The 19,895-nt window shown below is 49.6% G+C and overlaps 1 protein-coding gene across 2 annotated transcripts; it reads left to right on the forward strand.

Annotated features, from left to right (window-relative positions):
- The first annotated feature begins 3,255 nt into the window (after positions 1-3,255).
- GOLT1A (golgi transport 1A) lies at positions 3,256-19,672 on the forward strand. 2 transcript variants are annotated; one of them, XM_077886671.1, is made up of 7 exons: positions 3,256-3,631; positions 3,856-4,347; positions 4,488-4,603; positions 15,382-15,473; positions 16,561-16,673; positions 18,614-18,677; positions 19,315-19,672. In XM_077886671.1, the coding sequence occupies exons 3-7, from the start codon at positions 4,579-4,581 to the stop codon at positions 19,351-19,353; spliced, it is 333 nt and encodes a 110-aa protein (XP_077742797.1). In that variant the 5' UTR covers positions 3,256-3,631; positions 3,856-4,347; positions 4,488-4,578; the 3' UTR covers positions 19,354-19,672. The 2 variants fall into 2 exon arrangements, with proteins under 2 accessions (XP_077742797.1, XP_077742796.1); XM_077886670.1 differs by having other exon boundaries at positions 3,300-3,631; positions 16,495-16,673.
- The last annotated feature ends 223 nt before the right edge of the window (positions 19,673-19,895 follow it).

A 19,895-nucleotide genomic window follows, 5' to 3' on the forward strand; every position in this document is an offset into this window, starting at 1 on the left:
TTCTCCCTCTGCCTATGTCTCTGCCTCTCTCTCTCTCTGTGTGACTATCATAAATAAATTAAAATAAACAAATCATGTGAGTATATTTTGGGTTTTTTAACACCCCCAGGAGAGCTATAAGCTCTGATGTCCTTTGTGAATCAGACAGAATTGGGCCCTGACACAGACTCACAACAGTGGCCTCTAGAGCTGGAGGAGGTGCCCTGGACAACCTGTGTCTCTACCTGCAGCGCCCTCTGGGCCAGAGCCCATGGCTTGGAGAGGAGGGGGGACGTGAGAGCACAGGGCACCGCTGGGTGTCACTCTCCCCACAAACAAGGGCTGGCTCCTCTTCGAGAATGTTGCTCTTGGGTCTCTGCCTGCCGCAGCAGCAGGCCCCCCATCAGCCCTCTGAGCACCGGGCTGCGGTGGTAAAAGGGGGTGTTAGTCAGGAAATGTAAATGAAAAAGCGCCTTGCAGAAGGCCCTTAAGAAGTGGGGCTGTGGGGATCCCTGGGTGGCTCAGCCGTTTAGAGCCTGCCTTCAGCCCGGGGCCTGATCCTGGAGTCTCGGGATCAAGTCCCGCATCTGGCTCCCTGTGAGGAGCCTGCTGCTCTCTCTGTATCTCTGCCTCTGTGTGTGTGTGTGTGTGTGTCTTTCATGAATAAATAAATAAAATCTAAAAAAAAAAAAAAGAAGAAGAAGAAGAAGTGGGGCTGTGTAACAGCGCAGTCATGTGTTGTTCTTGGAGAGATGCACACCCCACGGGCTGGGGCAGGCAACCAGGATTCAGATCCTGCTGCTGCGGAGACCTGGGCCTGCACCACGTCCCCCGAGCCCCGAGCCTCTGCTGCTGCCTGGCCCTGCTCCTTCCAGCTGCCTGAAGATGGGGCAAGTCCCTAAAGTTTTGAGCCTTAGTTTCCCTGTCCAGAAAATGGGGATATTAACCACCACCTATGGAACTCACTAGAAAGTCAATAGAGAAAATCAATGAAAAACACCTTGGGCCACCTGGGTGGCTCAGTCAGTTAAGTGTCTGCCCTCGGCTCAAGTCATGATCCCGGGATCCTGGGATCAAGCCCTCGTGGGGCTCCCTGCTCAGCAGGGAGTCTGTTTCTCCCTCTGCCATTCCCCTTGCTTGTGCTCTCCCTCCTATAAATAAATAAAATATTTTTTTAAAAAAGAAAAACACTTTGAAACTCAAATTCAGAGCCACCTGGATAGCTCAGTGGTTGAGCATCTGCCTTTGGCTCAGGGTGTGATCCCAGGGTCCTGGGATCAAGTCCCACATCGGGCTCCCCATAGGGAGCCTGCTTCTCCCTCTGCCTGTGTCTCTGCCTCTGTGTGTCTCTCATGAATAAATAGATTAAATTTAAAAAAAAAAAAAAAGAAAACTCAAATTCATTTACAAACGTGATGAGGCTGCGGTGACATTGTGGAGGCCCGTTGGGGTCATGATGAGGGACAAGGGAGAAATGTCTCCCAATGTCCCCCTCTTCACTGCCTCCACCACCTTCAATGAAGAGTCTGCTGGGCCCCCACCACCTAGCCCTGTGAGCTGTCCCTGCCCACCTTTACTATCCCTAGTGCCAGACTTCCAGGGTTTACCTCCTCCTCCCTGGGGTGGTCCCCACAAAGCAGATGCTCCCAGGAGTGTGGGCTGTGGACAAGCCCCCTGGGCCCCACTCCAGCACCCAGCACGGCCATCGGAGAACCAGGCCGAGATGGCCCACTTGGAGGATCAGCGTTCGATCCTTCCAAGCCCACAGGTGAGCTCCATGGTGGGCTATTTTATACACCTGGGAGCAGGTTAGCACCACATTTGAGAGAAGTCTTTCATATAACAGCATTTAGAAGTAAACTATCGCATACTAATCTAGTAATATTAATAACAATAGTGATTATAACTATACTAGAGTAGTAACAAAGACTCGTGCCGTGTTTACTACGTGCCAGCTACTTCCCAGTCCTTGCTCTAGCTCCATGTGACAGGTACTATCATCATCCAAGACGCTGAGGTGCAGAAAGGTAAATAAAATGTGTCAGGTCTCACCAAGCTACAGCGAAGTCCGGAGCACTCTGACTTCAGAGTCCAAACTCCTAACCGACCAGTGCCTTCAATGGGGGTGGCAGCATCCCTTAGGGCAAAGTGTGGAAATCTGGGGAGCTGAGGTTACCTCAGACAAGAGGTAACCTCTCTCTCGACAAGAGACAAGATTTAGTGGCTGCAATGCACAGGGTAGATTTCCAAAATAATAACCATCCTCTATCCTGTATGACTTTAAAATGTATAAATGGACTAAACCCCCTTTCAGGACGTTAGTCATGTTGCAATTCATAATAGTACTAAGAAGAGGCACCTGGGTGGCTCAATGGTTGAGCGTCTACCTTTGGCTCAGGTTGTGGTCCTGGGGTCCTGGGATCGAGTCCCACGTCAAATCCCATGTTGAGCTCCCTGCAGGGAGCCTGCTTCTCCCTCTGCCCGTGTCTCTGTGTGTGTGTGTCTCTCATGAATAAATATGTAAAACCTTATTTTAAAAAATATTCACTAGAGAGAGAGTGAATGGGGGAGAAGGAGAGAATCTCAAGCAGACTCCCTGCTTCAGTGCAAAGCCCCACATGGAACTTAATCTCAGGACCCTGAGATCATGCCTTGAGCCAAATCAACAGTCCCACACTCAACGAAGTGAGGTGCCAAGGCGCCCCTAAATTGTTGGCTTTTAAATCAGTTTCATGAATAACTCTGTAAATTACCAGATGGTCGGTCATAACGGAGAAGAAGCTGAAGTGGAATCGTCTCAAAGTTGTTGCATAAACTGCTGCATGGATTGTGTGCACGAGGTAGTGTCACCCTCAACTATGGTTCATGAGGAGGATTCCAAGACGGTCTGGTCTCCCTGAGCAAGCACAGGCTCCTGTAAATAGTTAAGGCGGGGGGGGGGGGGGGGGGTCTGAGAGAACCAATCATTAAAACAAAGATACTTGAAATGCACGAGGTTTCATTAGAGAAATTTATTTCATAGGATTGCCATTCTTTACATTTTTCCGGTTTTTGCAGCCCAAGGACAAACACCTATGTCTTAACGACTGAAGGTGTAAAGGTTTGGGGGACTCGCTGGCTTTCTCCACCACTGGACCAGGCCCCCACCCTGCAGCCACTGGCCCTGAGGGGCTCGCATCACATTTTCCTGTCCAACCCACCTCCAGTCCCCATTGCCTGCTGGGAATACCCCACCTCCAGGGCGCATCAACACGACAGCATTTCAAGACAGTGATGCATGTGTCCGATGACGCCCGCCCGGGGGGAGCACGGAGAGCTATTTCAACAACACACACAGAGGACCTGCTCCATCTGCATTCAGGGCGCCTCCTCCTTGTCTCCACCTCGCCTCGCTGTGTTTTGCCTCTTTTGATTGAGGCCGTTTCCCTCTTTCTCTTTTCATATGCAAGTAATCTGGTCTGTTACTACTTACCCAACAGCTTCTATTCTTGGGTTCCTTTCCCACTGCTCTCTCATTCTCTCGGGCTGGCGCAGGGAAAGGCTTTTGTTTTGCACGTAAGGACTGTGGTTCTCTATTCCTCTTAAATTTTAAGCATATTTATTCTTCATAAGTAGGTGCAAGAAATCTGCCTGTTTCATTTATGTCTTCTGGGTAAGTCTTATTGAAAGACATCGTGCTTTATCATAAATTCTCTTTTTCCTTCTTATAATTAGTGTTTTGTTTTTTAAGTGACGTGCAGAGACTGCTCATCTCTACAAAGTTCATTTCAGGATGGAGGGGACATTACAGAGGGGATGCTGGCTCACGGAGTTTGAGAACCGCCGCTCTGCAGAGGTGGAGACGAGGTTAGAAACTATCCACCCCTCTTTTTGCAGGTCTACAGAGGAAGGAAAGGATGCGCCCTTGTCTACACAGCTGGGGGATGGACTAGAACCAGACTTCTGGAAGCATCCAGCGCTGCCCCAAGCCCAAATTCATCTTGCATCCTGCCTCGCTCAACCTCACTATCCGAAGCTGAACTCCGCCGGGGGAAAGGAAGGAGGTCGCAGCCCTTGGGGTCCAGCTCCCCAGCCCCCCGACCGGGCCTGCCCGCAGCGGGTCCGCCTAGTGGCCGCCGCCCCCTGGCGTCCATCCTGGGTACCAGCGCGAAGCCCGCGGGCTGCACCTGCAGGATGAACTGCGGAGTTTTCCGAAGAGAAACACGGATTCCAAGGCTTCCCACAGCCGCCGTCGGACCGGAATAGGAGCCCGGGAGCCGAGGCCCCCTCCCCTGTACCGTCCGGGTCCTGCGGGGAGCTCGGCGGCAGCTGGACCCGGCGTCGGCAAGGAGCGGGGCGCTGGGGGCAGGTGGGCCTCGCCTCCTCCAGGTAGGCGCAGCCGCTGCCCTCGGTGCCCTCGGTGCCCTGGGCCACCAGCGGGCCGAAGAGAGCCCAGGAGGGGGAGAGGTGGGGTTTGGAGCCGGAGGGAGTTAATGATTTACCAGAGGCTCATTTCACAATTTACCAAGGGTCAGCTTCCCTGGAGCAGGCACAGGCCTGGCCCCCTCCGCTCCTCGCCCCGTGGCACTTCGACGGGAAGGCCCCCAGGCAGCCTGCGGCATGATCTCCATCAGCGAGTGGCAGAGTGAGTGGAGGGCCCGGGGCGCGGAGGGCGCAGGCTGGATGGGAGGCTCCTGGCTGGGGGCCGGGGCGGAGACACCTGCAAGGCGACCTCTGGAGCCTGAGGCTCGGAGCTGCTGTGCTGGCATCCTCCGGGCAGCAGGGCCAGGACTGGGTGTGGCTCTTCCACCTTCCGGTGGGTGGGGGTGCTCAGGACCCCTGGGTAGCCAGAGCCTGGGGGGGGGGGGACAGCAGGTTCACCGCCCCCCCAAGCTGGTCCCTTCCCCATCATGCTTCTTAGATCTGGGATGCTGCAAAGGTGGACTCAGGAGGCTCTGCCCATTGAGACATTTTCCCCACAAACTCTCAGGATCTACTGTGGCCTTGGGCTGTCGTCGTCCTCGGCGGCGTCTTCTTCTCCTTCTCCTCCTCCTCCCCCTCCCCCTCCCTCTCCTTCTTAGTCTTTTAAGTAAACTCAGCCCCAAACGTGGGGCTTGAACTCATCACCCAAGATCAAGAGCTGCATGCTCTGCCGACTGAGCCCGCCAGTCACTCCTTCTTACCAGAAACTAAACTCCACTCCTGTCCCCAAGTTACCATACCCTCACCGCTAAATACCCTTATCCTTCCCCTTCCTCTGAGGGGAGATGGCAGGGAGGTAGTCCACAGATCTGGCAGGGGCCTGGAGAACTGTGATTTAAAGCATCTGAGGCCCAGGGTCTCATCGGTGAACTGGTGATAATATCCATTCACTGAACAAATTTGTCTCCACTATGTGCCAAGCACTGTGTTGGGTGTAGAGCACACAACAGTGCACTGAAAGAGAACAGATATGTTCCTGCTCACATGCCAGAGTGGGGGAACACGTAATCAACAGATAAAGAAATTAGTGTATAGTACGTTAGATGGTGATGTGTCCTTCAGACAAACATGAAATAGGGTATGGAAGCTAGGGAGAGTGAGGCAGGAGGGTTACTGGGGTGTATAGAGTGGTTAGGAAAGGCTTCGCTGAGAAGGTACCTTTTATCCAGAGACTGACATGAAGCAAGGAAACAAAGCTATGCAGCTGTTGGGGGTGGAGGGGTGGGGGTGGGGGGAAGTTCCAGGAGAGGGAACAGCCAGTGCAAAGGCCCTGAGGCGTTGGTATACTTATTGTGTGGTATGGCTGCAGCAAAATGAGTAAAGGCAAGAGTGGTAGGAATTTAGGTCCAGGAGGTCACTGAAAGATGAGGCTGTGTAAGAACTTTGGTTTTATCTCCACAATATGGGAAACAACTGGAAGGTTTTGTGCAGAGAACTGAGTGAGTGAGTGAGTGATATGGTTTATGCATATTTTTAAAAGATCACTCTGGGTGCCAGGTTGAAAATAGGCTGCAGAGGTGTGGGGTCAGCTGCAGGGAGGACAGTTCTGAGGGGAGGAGACATGATGGAGAACACCAGGATAGTGGCAATGAAGTGGTGGCAGTGGTCAAGGCTGGATCACCTTTGAGAAAATTGCTGGAAGGATTTGCTGATGGACGTGAGTGGGAGAGAAAGAAGCAGAGAATCTGCTAGTATTTTTAGCCTGAGCAATTAGAAGGGTCAAGTTAGGTTTTAGGCATACTGAGTTTGATGTGCTGGCAGACATCCAGGTGACATGTCAAGTAGGCAGTCAGGTATGAGTCTGGAGCTCAAGGTTGAGCCCTGAGTTAGACAAATTTGGGAATTGCCAACATATAGATGGTATTTAAGACCACAAGAGTCCATGAGGTCACCTAGGGCATGGTTTCTCAGCTTCTCTACTACTGACATTTTTTAGCAGAATGATTCTTTGTTGCAGGGTGTGTCCTAGATGCCACTCCCAGTTGTGACAATGAAAAATATCTGCAGACATTGCCAAATGTCCTCTGGGGAATAGAATCGCCCTGCCCATCCCTCCAGTTGGGAACTATTGACTTACGGAATAAAAGTATAGAGAGAAGGGAGCTGTGACCTTGAGTCTGGTGGCAAGCCGACATTTTCTTAAGCCAAAGTGCGCTAAATCCTGTGAGAGGGAGAGCTGAGGAAACCAGATTTAGGTCAGGTAATGGTGAGGGGACTCAGTTTCCCCCAAGGAACTTTAAGACCTAAAGGATGAGTGTGCCTCAGGCAGATAACAGAGGAAACCGCATATACAAAGGCCCTGCGGCAGGAAGGCTCATCATAGAAACAGTGATAAAGGAATGGAAAGGAGACAGGGAGGGAGGGAGATGAAAGGGGGAGGGGGGGAAGGAAAGGAGGAAGGAAGGGGAAGGGAGATGTGGTGAGGGTATGGTAAGCAAGGGGGATGATGGCAAGAGAGGAAGATGAACAAGCAAGTCTCGGCCCCATCATGCAGGGCCTGTGAGCCAAGGTGTGGCTGGAAGGACACCGAGTCGAAGCCCGGTGGGCAGCCAGGAAGGATCCTAAGCGGTGTCCCAGCACAATTGGATTGTATGCTTTCCAAGACCCTTGATTGCAGTGTGGGGAAGGGACAGGAAGGACTCCCTGGGGAGTGTGGTAGGAGTCCAGGAAAGAGCTGATGGGCTTGGAATTGAGCAGTAAGAGTGCAGAGAAATGCACCACTTTCAAGCTACCTTAGGGAAGAAGAGGCAATAAAACTTAGCTGTGGGCTGAACAGAAGAGGGATGGCAGGAGCAGGGGGCCAGACTCAAGGATGGTCCTGGGGCTTCTGCCTCAAGCAGCTGGCTGGGGGAGGGCGGCCAGTGACATTTTTATTCATCTGGGGAAAACCAAGAAGGGCGCAGGGCTAAGGACAAAAGCCCAACAGCTGGGTTTGGACCTGTTAAGTTCAAGATGCCTCGGAGAGAGAAAACCAAGCAGAAAGGCCAAGTTAGCAGCTGGGTATGAGTTTGGCAGCTCAAAGATAGGCATGGGCTAGAAAGGGAAATATCGACGTTGTCAGCGCATGAGTGACAGCTCAAGACGCGGGAATTCGTGTGAAACAGAATGAGACGAGAAGCGAGCTTGGGCTGAACCCCTGAGCGATTGAACCCCAGGACAAAGAGAAAGAAGAAGAAGCCGCAGAAAGCGTGGTCTGGGCAGCAGGATGAAAGTCAAGGATACGGTGTCCTGGGAGCCAAGGGAGGATATTTTAAGAAGGGAGCGGCCAGGTGACAGGTGAGAGCCGACATCCTTCTATTGGATGTGGGACCTCAGACATGGTTGGTGGCCAAAGCCAGGGCCATTCCTGTGGACGGGCCTGGGGGTGCAAGTGAGTTGGTTAAGGCATTTTTTTTTTTAATTTTATTTATTTGAGGAAAAGAGAGAGAGAACAAGCAGGGGGAGGCGCAGAGGAACAAACTGACTCCTCACTGAGCAGGGAGCCTGATGTGGGGCCAGATCTCAGGACCCTGAGACCGTGACCTGAGTGGAAGTCAGCGCTTAACCGACTGAACCACCCAGGCGTCCTGAAAAGCACATTTTCTGGAGCCAGAGAACTGGGTTCAAACCCTGGTTCTGCCAGCTACTGGCTGTGTAGCCCTGGGCAAGTGACTTAACCTCTCGGTGAAATGGGCCTAACAGTGCAGGAGGGTTTCCGACCTAACGAACTTCGTAGGCCATTATGAAGACGAAGTGCAAGTAAATATATGCAACGTGCTTAGACTGTGCCTGGCACAGGGTGCTCATTTGCATTAGCAGTTACCACTGTTAATCACTGTTGTTAATTTTTTTTTTAAGATTTTATTTATTTATTCATGAGAGACACAGAGAGAGAGGCAGAGACACAGGCAGAGGGAGAAGCAGGCTCCCTGTGGGGAGCCCGGTGTGGGACTCGATCCCGGGACCCTGGGATCATGACCTGGGCCTTAAGGGAGGCTCTCAACCACGGAGCCCCCAGGTGCCCCTTCACTGTTGTTAATTTTGAAAGTGAAGGAAGGCTCTTTCTCTTCCCATTCCTGTCCTTCCTCTTCTCATTCCAGATTTGGTCCTAAAGCCATGAAGGTGGCAGGGGGAGGGTGGTGCCCAGAGCAGGAGTCAGAGCCCCCACCGGGTGACAAGGGTGTTCACACTGAAGGCGACTGTCTACCAGGCAGGGTGAGGAGGGCATCCTGGCAGGGTGGGGATAGGGGCTGGAGAGTGACTCTGGTGGGGGGCCCAGCAGATGCCACCGGGTGGAGCGACGGAGGACACATCAGCTCCAGCTCACCTCTAGCAGGGGGAGCGCTGCCCATCTGGCTGGCTCCGGGGCAAGGTGGCTGCAGGCACTTGTGACACTCGTGGGGACATGGACTCTCCCGCCCTCTCTGCCACTCTTGCTGCCCCAAGGAGAACTTCGGGAGCAACCCCAGTAGGTAACAACTGAAGCTACAGAGCTCCTGCCATTGAGAGGCAGAGCAAAGTCTGAGGCTGGGGTACGAGAAACACACGTTGTGACTCTTCTGTGAGGTTTCCTGTCCACGGTATAATTTTCCCACTGAACGCTGGAAAGCAGTAGGCTGCTCCCATCACAGGAAAATTCCGGAATTGAACCAGCCCTTAGGAAAGAATGTGGGACAGTGTAGAAAAGTAATAACTGTGCAGGGCAGTATATCATTATTGCCGGAGATAGTAGAATACGGGAGAGAAAGCATAGTGGGAACCTGAGAAACTTGCACTGTCTCTACAAAATGAGCAAGAGGCTATTCTTAAGTGTTTACAGGATGAGCATATGGATATTTTAACACAACAAAATGAAGGGGCGCCTGGGCGGCTCAGTGGCTGAGCCTCTGCCTTCAGCTCAGGGTGTGATCCCGGGGTCCTGGAATCAAGTCCCACATCGGGCTCCCTGCATGGAGCCTGCTTCTCCCTCTGCTTGTGTCTCTGCCTCTCTCTGTGTGTCTATGAATAAATAAATAAAATCTTTAAAAAAGAAAGAAAGAAAGAAAGAAAGAAAATCCAATAAGATATTCACGTTGTGTTTCCACACTAAAACATTTACAAAAGGAGATAGAAGGGAAGGTCATATCATCAGAATGAGAATCGATGGTGTATTTTTATGGCAGGTGCAAGCTAGTAACAGGTACTTCTATTTATTTTTTTTAAGATTTTATTTATTCATGAGAGATACACAGAGAGAGGCAGAGGCAGAGACACAGGCAGAGGGAGAAGCAGGCTCCATGCAGAGAGCCCAGTGCAGGACTCGATCCCAAAGGCAGATGCCCAACCACTGAGCCACCCAGGTGTCCCAACAAGTATTTTTAAAACAGGCATAAAAACTTAAAATTTTGCTATTCAGATTAAAGAAGCAGGGTTGCAGTCTTCCTCCACTATATCCTAGCCTATGTAAAATTATCGTGATAAAGTAGTTGGGCTCTGAGATCCTCAACTTAGTGTGTTTGAGGATTTTAAAAAAAAAAATCATGCAATATGGAAAGATAATGCAACCTTTGTAATGACCAAAAAGGCTATACTCTGCTCGGTGTCCTGGGTTCTAGGGCCTGTAATTCAAGCAGGTGTTACTGGGAAGTAAACGTAGGAAACAAATCTTTATAGATCACAGAGGTTTGTCAGAAAAAAAGAGGAATCAGCCATAGAAGATGGAGTCTGGGCAGCTGGATGATGTGATGAGAGAGAGGATGTTGCCTTGGGTCCTAACAAAATCCAGTTCTGCCAAAAGGGAGACCCAGTGAGACTGGCACATTTTTCTGTACTATGTGTTAAATGAGGTTTTGGTCTGTAATTTGAATGATAAGTCTCATCCCTATTTTTTTTTAAGATTTTATTTTTAACTAACCTCTACACCCAACGTGGGGTTCAAACTCTGATCCCGAAGTCAAGAGTCACATGCTCTACTGACTGAACCAGCCAGGCGCCCTTAATCTCATCTCTATGTTTTTAATGATTCTTTTAAAGAAATCCTTTGGCCTTATTTCTGTACTGAAACGATCCTAATACTCTTAAAATCTGTACAGTAACAGATTATAAAAAATGGAGGGAATAGTGTTGTTTCATTTTCCTTCCATTATAAACAGAACTTTGCCAGTTAAGTCTAGTCTCAAAGATTTTGTTTTTGTTATATTTTTACATTCTGCCTCTGAACAACCAGACTTTTAACAACCTTTTACAACTGTCTATAAAAGCATGGCAACAATACTAATTCCGTAGGTATTGTGAGGACCAATTCTAAGATGTTAGTTAATGAGTCCAGTAAAAGTTTTTTCTTTAAAAATTACTTATATGGGGTGGCTGGTGGCTCATTGGTTAAGTGTCTGCCTTTGGCTCAGATTGCAATCCCCAAGTCTTGGGATCGAGCCCCTCTTGGGTTCCCTGCTCAGTGGGGAGCCTGCTTCTCCCTCTCCTTCTGCAGCTCCCCCTGCTTGTGCTCTCTCTCTCTTTCCCTGTCAAATAAATAAATAAAATATTCTTTAAATTATTTTTAATAAAATAAATCAAAAAATAAAAATTACCTATATGTTCCCTTAAAAAAAAATTAAACCAACTTTAATTTTTAAAATGTAAGCCATTTTTTAAAGTTTATGTTTTAGTAATCTCTACACCCAACGTGGGGCTCAAGCTCACGACTCCAAGATCAAGTGTCGCATGCTCCACTGACTGAGCCAGCTGGATGCTTCTAAAAATTAAGTCATTTTTAATAAAGTTATACATGGGGATCCCTGGGTGGCTCAGCAGTTTAGTGCCTGCCTTTGGCCCAGGGCTGATCCTGGAGTCTCGGGATCGAGTCCCACATCGAGCTCCCTGTATGGAGCCTGCTTCTCCCTCTGCCTGTGTCTCTGCCTCTCTCTCCTTTTGTGTCTCTCATGAATAAATAAAATCTTAAAAAAAAAATAAAGTTATACATGTTGTATTCTAAGAAGACACTCTTAACATATCATACCATATCATTTATAATAAAAAGAAAATAAAGCATTCTAGCTATATGAAGTAGATAAAGTAAGTTGCAAAACTGTACAATGTAAACTTGAAGTGATACAATATCATCAGTAATTCTTTCAAAGAAGGCAACAGAATTCCATTTATAATGCCATCCAAAAGATGGGGCACCTGGGTGGCTCCGTGGTTGAGCATCTACCTTTGGCTCAGGGAGTGATCCCAGGGTGCTGGGATTGAGTCCCGCATCAGGCTCCCTACAGGGAGCCCGCTTCTCCCTCTGCCTATGTCTCTGTCTCTCTCTCTGTCTTTTGTGAATAAATAAAATCTTTTTTAAAAATACCATCAAAAAACAAAAAATAAAAATAAAAATACCATCAAAAAGAGGGGCACCTCAGTGGCTCAGTTGATTAAGCATCTGCCTTCAGCTCAGGTCATGATCCCAGGTCCTGGGATTGAACCTTGCGTGGGCTCCCTGCTCAGTGGGGAGTCTACTTCTCCCTCTCAATCTGACTCACTGCTCAGTCTGTCTCTCACTCTCTCTCTCTCTCTCTCTCAAATAAATAGAAATATTTTTAAAAATCATCAAAAAGAATAAAATACTTAGGAACAAATTTAACCAGGGAGGCAAAAGACTTACTGAAAACCACTAAATGTTGCTGAAGAAAAATTTAAAAGACACAAATAAATAGAAAGGCATCCCTTGTTTATGGATTGTAAGATTTAATATTGTTAAAATGTCAGTACCACCCAAAGCAATCCACGGCTTCAGTGTGATTTCTATCAAAATCCCAAAGGCATTTTTTGTGGAAATAGAAAAATCCATCGCAAAATGCATATGGAACCACAAGAGATCTCAAATAGTGAAAACAATCTGGAAAGAGAACAAAGTTGGAGGTCTCACACTTCCTGATTTCAAAACTTATTACAAAACTACAGTAATCAGAACAGTGTGGGACTATCATAGAGATAGACACATAGACCAAGGTGACAGAGTAGAGAGCCCAGAAATAGACTCGGGTAAAAATGGCCAAATGATCTTAAACAAGAGTACCAAGACCATTCAGTGGGGAAATGGCAGTCTTTTCAACAAATGATGTTGGGCAAACTGGACATCCACGTGCAAAAGAATGAGGTTGAACCTGTACTTTATACCATCTGCAAAAATTAACTCAAAGTTTATCTTAATTCCAAGTAAAAGCTAAAACTATAAAGCTCTTAAAGAAAACTTAGGAGAAAAGCTTCATGACACTGGAATTGACCATGATTTCTTAGATTGGAAACCAAAAATATAGGCAACTGGGGGAAAAGTAGTTAAATTGGAGTATAACAAAAGTCAAAATTCTGCTGCATCAAAGGACATGACCAACAGTGAAAAGTATATAAAGAACTAATTCAACAACACAACAAAAAAAAAAAGCCCCGAATGACTTGTTAAAATGGGCAAAGGACTTGAATTGAGAGTCCTCTAAAGATATACAGATGGCCAACAGGCACATGAAAAAAAGCTCGACATCGCTCATCAAGGAATGCAAATCAAAACCACAATGAGATGCCACCTCATGCCCATTAAGATGGATGCTATCAAAAACAAAACAAAAAACAATGTTGGTGAGGATGTGGAGAAATTGGAATCCTTGTGCCCTGTTAGTGGGAACGTAAACTGGTGTGGCTGCTCTGGAAAACAGCATGGAGGCCCCTCAGAAACTTAAAAATAGAACTACTGTATCATCCAGCAATCCCACTTCTGGGTATATACCCAAAAGAAGTGAAGGCCGAATCTTGAAAAGATCTTCGTTTCCCCATGTTCACAGCAGCATTATTTACAGCAGCCAAAAGGTAGAAGCCATCCAAGTTCCACCCGCAGATGAGCAGGAAAATAAAATGCCTTATAAACATACAATGAATTATTACTCAGCCTTAAAAAGGAGGAAATTATGATCCATGCTATAGCGTGAATGACCCTTGAGGCTGTTGTGCTAAGTAATGTTAACCAGTCACATGAAAACACTGTCTCATTCCCAGATGAGCTACCTAGAGAAGTCAGATCATAGAAAGAGAAAGCAGAGTGGTGGCTGCCAGGGGCTGGCAGGAGAGAATGGGGAGTCAGTGTTTATGGAGACAGAGTTTCAGTTTTGCATGATGAGTCCTGGAGATGGACGGTGGTGACGGTTGCCCAACAATGTGAATGTACTTCACACTACTGGGTGTACACTTAAACATGCTTAAGATGCTAAATTTGATGTATATTTTATCACCATTTAAAGTGGGAGTGTAATTCAATTTAAAAATGAAGCGGCCCAATGAATGGTCATTTGTTGACTATCAGAGTAGCAAAGATAAATAAGAATTGACCATTTTGTGTGATGGAGAGGGTTTCAGAAAAAAAGCAACTTCATATCCTGTTATTGTTACTACTCTCCCTGGGGGAAGCAATCTGAAATATGTGTCAATATGTCATAGATGGGGATCCCTGGGTGGCGCAGCAGTTTGGCGCCTGCCTTTGGCCCAGGGCGCGATCCTGGAGTCCTGGGATCGAGTCCCACGTTGGGCTCCCTGCATGGAGCCTGCTTCTCCCTCCTCCTGAGTCTCTGCCTCTCTCTCTGTCTCTCTCTCTCTCTCTCTCTCTGTTACTATCATAAGTAAATAAAAATTTTTAAAAATATGTCAAAGATGTAGCCCTTGAACAAAAAAGGGATCCCTAATATCCTGCCCTTGTAAGCTGTGCTTGCTAGCTCTCAGCAAACTCCTGCAGCTTCAGAACTTGCCCTGAGACATAAAGCAAAACCACACGCTACAAAGTGGGATGGGGCGCTGTCGCTGTGGGTCCAACCTGGTGCAGAACTGCCCAGTCACGGGACTGACATCAGAGGAACCCCAGGGGCATAAGGATGGGGGGCGGGGAGTGGGCCACGGCGGGAGGGGAGGTACAGAATGTGACGCTGGGGTACACACTCCCAGGTGAGCACATTCCATTTTTCCAACCAAGTGTGAAATGTCATCAGCTGAAAGCTGGGAACCGGGGCATTTAGAGAAGGAAGCACACAGTGTGAAGAGTTGTCTAGGAGGGCAAACCTGTTCAGAAACTGAGAAGGGGATCCCTGGGTGGCTCAGTGGTTGAGGATCTGCCTTCAGCCCAGGGCATGATCCCACGGTCCCAGGATCCAGTCCCACATCGGGCTCCTTTCATGGAGCCTCCTTCTCCCTCTGCCTCTCTTTCTCTGTGTGTGTGTGTCTCTCATGAATTAATAAAAAGAAAGAAAGAGAGAGAGAGAAAAAAAGAAAGAGAAAGAAAGAAGAAAGAAAGAAAGAAAGAAAGAAAGAAAGAAAGAAAGAAAGAAAGAAAGAAAGAAAGAAGAAAGAAGGAAGGAAGGAAGGAAGGAAGGAAGGAAGGAAGGAAGGAAGGAAGGAAGGAAGGAAAGAAAAGAAAAGAAAAGAAAAGAAAAGAAAAGAAAAGAAAAGAAAAGAAAAGAAAAAAGAAAAGAAAAGAAAAGAAAAGAAAAGAGAGAAAGAAATTGAGCAGGACAGCTGGGCAGTTCTAAGCCTTTTCGGGGCTGATAGTCCTGAGCTGTGAGTGGCGCCCACCTGCCTGGGCATGAGTTGGACCAGAGAGGACCACAGAGACCCAACCCTGGCCATTATCTGGACAATGTAGCATTTGCAAACAAGAGGCAGCTGCAAATAAAAAGCAGTAAGGGAAGCACTAGCAACCTCACAGAGCCATGGTGAGGACAGGATGCCACAGAACTGACCAGCAGTGTGCCGGTGCGAAACCTAAATCTGTGTCTGCCCTTCCTTTCCCTTCCCATCCCATTACCCTCCCCCAGCATGGAAGCTGAGAATCCTGGGTGGAAATGGGACCACCTCATCCCCCACCCCCCGGGGGGCAGCTGTCCAGTGGCAGTGGGGGAAGTTTCCAGCATCCCAACCTGCTCCTCAAAGTCCACCCCACCCCAACCTTCTTGCCCATTGCAGAGATTGGTGTGGGTACCACTGGCTTCGGCATCTTCTTCATCCTCTTTGGAATACTCCTGTACTTTGATTCGGTGCTCCTGGCCTTCGGAAACGTGAGTCCCCCAGCCTGCATACCTCCCCTCACCAACCTACCTGAGGTCTCTACTGCCTGGGAGGCCAGTCCCAAGTTCATTCGGATTGTGCCCATCCAGGGGTCAACAACATCAAGTCCAGGCAGGTGAGGGTGTCTGGGGATGGACAGTGAGGTGTGCTGGGCACAGAGAATCTGAGGATGTGGATTCTCGTGGGAAGCTCTGGGTGAGGCCCCACAGGTATCAAGATGAATCGGCTGCCATCCCTGCCAATGGAATACCCTTATCTAGGGCCAGGGACATAACATGAACAGACATGACCAGGAAAGAAGGCAGGGGCAGCTATAAAGTCACAGTAAGATAAACACATCTCATATAAAACAAGGTGCCTGAAGGAAAGAAAGCATGCCCAGTTGGAGAAGGATGAAAAGGAATTTAGAAAATAAATGGGTGTGAAGGGGGATGAAGCCTTTCCAGGCAGATGGAACAGCAAGAGAAAAGGTATAGAGAAAGGGAGAGAAGGCATGGAACATGCTGGAAGGAAACCAGAGTGTTCCACCTAGGCACTCCTGAGGGACCCTTAGGACCCAAGCTGAAGACAGAGCCTGGCCAGACAGTGGAGCCCCGATGGTTCCGTGTGACTCTGGGTACGGCTGCCTAACCTGTATACACCCCAGGGTTCACCTCTGTAAAATGGAGAGAATCTATCCATCCCGCCTTCTTTGTGAGGCGTGATGAGAAGTGAAATCATGTTATGAAAAAGTGCTTGGGATCCAAGAAGTTAGGTTGAATTGGGTGAGCAGCTGGAGAGCAGAGTTCTCCTTGTCCACCCCTATCTCTGGGAAGCTCTGCTCCTAACAAGCAGAAATTACTCAAGGCTCTGGGACGTTGCCACACCGTGGGGTCACCCTTTCTAGTGTGTCTCTCCTTGAAGAGTTAGAAAGTCCTGCCCCACGTCTGATGTGGGGCGCCAGGCCTGGCCCCCCAACCCCACGGCAGGTGCTGGCTTTGCTCTCATGCTTCTCTCCCTCCCTCCCCGCAGCTACTGTTCCTGACCGGCCTCTTGCTCATCATCGGCCTGAGGAAGACCTTTTCCTTCTTCTTCCAGAGGCACAAGCTCAAAGGGACCAGTTTCTTCTTGGGGGGTGTGGTCATCGTGCTTCTCCGCTGGCCCCTCCTGGGCATGTTACTGGAAACCTATGGATTTCTAAGCCTCTTCAAGTGAGTGCAGGTCTCCTTTTCCTGGATGAGCCCATCAGGGCCCCTGAGTAGCTGAGATCACCCCACTAGGTTTGGGCAGCACAACCCGCAGGGTGTGCAGAAGCTGGGACTTTATCCTGCAGATGGGAGCCATGGAAGGATTGAAAAGGCAAGTGGGACATCAGGCAGACCCTTAGAAAGACCCTTTCAAGAGCGGGATAAAGGACAAATCAGGGGAATCGGCCCATCCATCAGCAAACATTAAGCACCTGTGGGGTTACCTGTCCCCAAAGAGGGGACACAGGGCCTGCCTTCAAGTTGACCAGCAGAGAGGAAGGACAGTGAACTAGCACTCCCCTGGCCTCTCATGCCCCAAGGCCATCTCTACAACCTCCTGCTTGACTGCTCTCTATAGATAAGGACACCAGCTCAGAGGGGCTGTCCCCTGCCCAAGGTCTCACAAATAGTAAGCAGAGGATCTGGGATGGATGCAGGCATGCCTGGCTGCTGGCCCCACATGCCTCGGCCTGGCCGGTGGCAGCCTGGCCTGCTGAAAAGCTAATCAGAAGTCAGTGAAGATGTATGGCCACTGCCAGGGCCAGGAGGGATCTTAGAGGAAGCAGGACCCAAGACAGGCCCTGGGGACAGGCAGGCTTTCAGAGGAGACTGGAAGGTGTTTAAGGAAAAGAAAGGATGCTGGGGAAGGAGGGGCGAGGGAGGCAAGACTCCCAGTGTCTCTGGGGACAGGGATGAGGGGGAGCTAGAAGAAGCATGGCTTGTGGAATCATGGGAAGGAGCTGGGGTCAGGACCCTCCATTTGGTCAGTGCAGCCTTGAAAAGACCTTGATTAGCCTGAATGCCCCAGACCTCCTAGACATCATACAATGTGGCTTCAAGAAACTAAATCTTCTCACACAAGCTCTGCCATCCACTTATTTAATACTTAAAACTGTCATCATTCAGTCATTTATTCAGATAGTCAAAAACATAAAAAGTACCTAGTGCATATGCCAAATGCAGAGCTAGGTGTAGGAATGTGGTGCTAAATAGGGAGAAACTTCCTGAGGAACTTGAAACCTAGTTGAGAAGACAAATTCTGACAATAGTGACCATATATCAAGAGATTAGATGCATGAGTGCGGCCACTGCAGATTCAGTTGTTCAAACCAACAGCAAACCTAGACAACCCTGACAACAGCACCGTTGTCAAAAATCGCCAAAATCGGAGTTGTAAGGGAGGTCAGAGATGCCGGCGAACCTCAGGAAACGAAGCCCAAGGAAAGGATTCTCAGCCAGAATCCAAATTTCTAACCCTGTCGCCTGTCGCCTCTCCACACACGGGGCTCACTCCGCATGCCGACCTCAGTGGCTCCAAGCCCTTTGAAGGATCCCACTTATGTGCCTGGCAGGCCTTGCCAGGGTGTGTCTGATAAGCGTGGGGGTGCCAAGAGCACAGGGTGGCTGCGTGCACGGGGATGCCGCGGCGTGTGGGGAGCACAGCCTCCAGTGGCCCCCTGTGCCTGCAGCCCCTGAGACCTGCAGCAGGTGGTGCACACCCAGTCCAGGGATGCAAACTCCGTCAGAGTAGCACAAGCAACAGCTCCCCCAGATTTCTTTACATAAGGCCCTATGATGTAGACACTATTATTATTAGCGTCATTTACAGCTGGAAGCTGAGATACAGAGAAGTTAAGGAATTTGCCCAAGTTTATATGACACCAGTACATGGTAGAGCCAAGATTTAAACCCAAGGAGCCTGGCCCCAGTCCCTTTATTCTTGACCACTTCGCAGGATTGCCTCCCCAAAACCAGGGGTGCAGAACCAAGCCTGCTCCTGGTGTGCCCCGGGGGCCCGCCTTCTTGGGAACCAAAGCTGGAGCCTTTGGGTGCACCTCAGCCCAAATGCCCTCCCCTCTCCCCCGAGGCCATCACTGACCCCTCTCCCCACCCTCTGCTCTTAGGGGCTTTTTCCCTGTCGTCTTTGGCTTCCTGGGCAATGCCTCTGACATCCCCTTCCTGAGTGTGGTAAGTGGATTTTGCATGTAGCTTGGTGGTGGCCTTGGGGTGGGGGGCCCCGCTGAGACGGCTGCCCCTGTGCTGCGGACCCTTCCCCATCTCCCCCAAGCTCCTTTCCCCAGGCTGACCATCTTGGGCTCCTCTTCCCCTCCCCCACACCCTCTCCTCCACTTGACAAGAGCAGATGAGGAGAGGGGATGTGGGAGCGTTGTGTCTGGGCATGGGTGTAGAGGAAAGTGGCTATTCATAGCTCCTTATTAGAGCCAAAGAAACAGTCAGAGAGCCTAGGTGACCCAGCCAGAAAGTGCTAGAGATTTCGGGGGAGCTGGCTGAGTCTGTGCCCCACGCACAGAGAGGATGTCTGACAGCCAGTGACAGCAGAAGCAGGTGCTTTGCTGTCCTTGGGGCAGGCGTGGGGCAGTGGTCCCCAGGCCTTACCCCTCCCTCCCTTTCCCTAAAGCATATTTTCTGACAGAATAGAGCCCTTCGAGAAGGGCCCTGCAGCCAGCTGGCTCACCCCTGGCCTCCTCTCTCTGTCTGCACTTGGTACCGCCCCAGCTCTGAGGGCCCGCTCCACAATAACCTAGATGGATATGGAGTGTGCTCCTCACTCTTTGTCTAAAGTAATGATTCTTGGCTCCCACAGCTGTTCCGGAGGCTTCAGGGCACCAGCTCAATGGTCTGAACAGCAGGGATGAGCTCCTTGAACTTGGATCATTGGTCGAGGGGGCTGGAAAGGAAATGGGGGCCGCCCCCACCCTGCATTGACTCATCTCCCCCATCATACTCAGACCTCTCCAAGTCCAGACGGAAGGACAGAGTTAAATGACTGACCTCAGATCCCCAAGTCACCTCAAAAGGCTGTGGGCATGTTTGACAGCAGAGATGAGGTGGGGGGCAGGTGTGGACACCAAGACCAGACTGGGGCTGGTATCATATCCTGCCCTGTATTTCTGGGAGGAAAGCAAAGATTAAATCGCCAAGCTGTGTGTCTGAGACTCGAAGTCACTGTCTCTAGCCTCTTGAGTCTGGTCCCTGGCTCGGGGCAGGCCGACACAGCATCCCACGGAGTGAGGGGCAGGCCTGCTCTTGTAGGCTAGCATTTTTATCCTGGTGGTTAACAGGCTTAATGAGCGAGATAATATGTGTGTAAACCCTGTTAAGCCACGGGCATCAGACAAGTGATGGGTATCAAGCCTGCATACTGGTGGGAAACACTACTCAACC

The sequence above is a fragment of the Canis aureus genome, chromosome 38 (genome assembly GCF_053574225.1).
Source record: "Canis aureus isolate CA01 chromosome 38, VMU_Caureus_v.1.0, whole genome shotgun sequence".
NCBI classification, from domain to species: Eukaryota; Metazoa; Chordata; class Mammalia; order Carnivora; family Canidae; genus Canis; species Canis aureus.

What these genes read in the sequence shown, in the direction of transcription:
- GOLT1A (XM_077886670.1), top strand. Translation starts at nt 4,579, where the DNA reads ATGATCTCCATCAGCGAGTGGCAGA. An exon ending in CTCCATCAGCGAGTGGCAGA is followed by an intron (nt 4,604 to 15,381) that starts GTGAGTGGAGGG and finishes TGCCCATTGCAG; the next exon opens with AGATTGGTGTGGGTACCACT. An exon ending in ACATCCCCTTCCTGAGTGTG is followed by an intron (nt 18,678 to 19,314) that starts GTAAGTGGATTT and finishes TGGCTCCCACAG; the next exon opens with CTGTTCCGGAGGCTTCAGGG.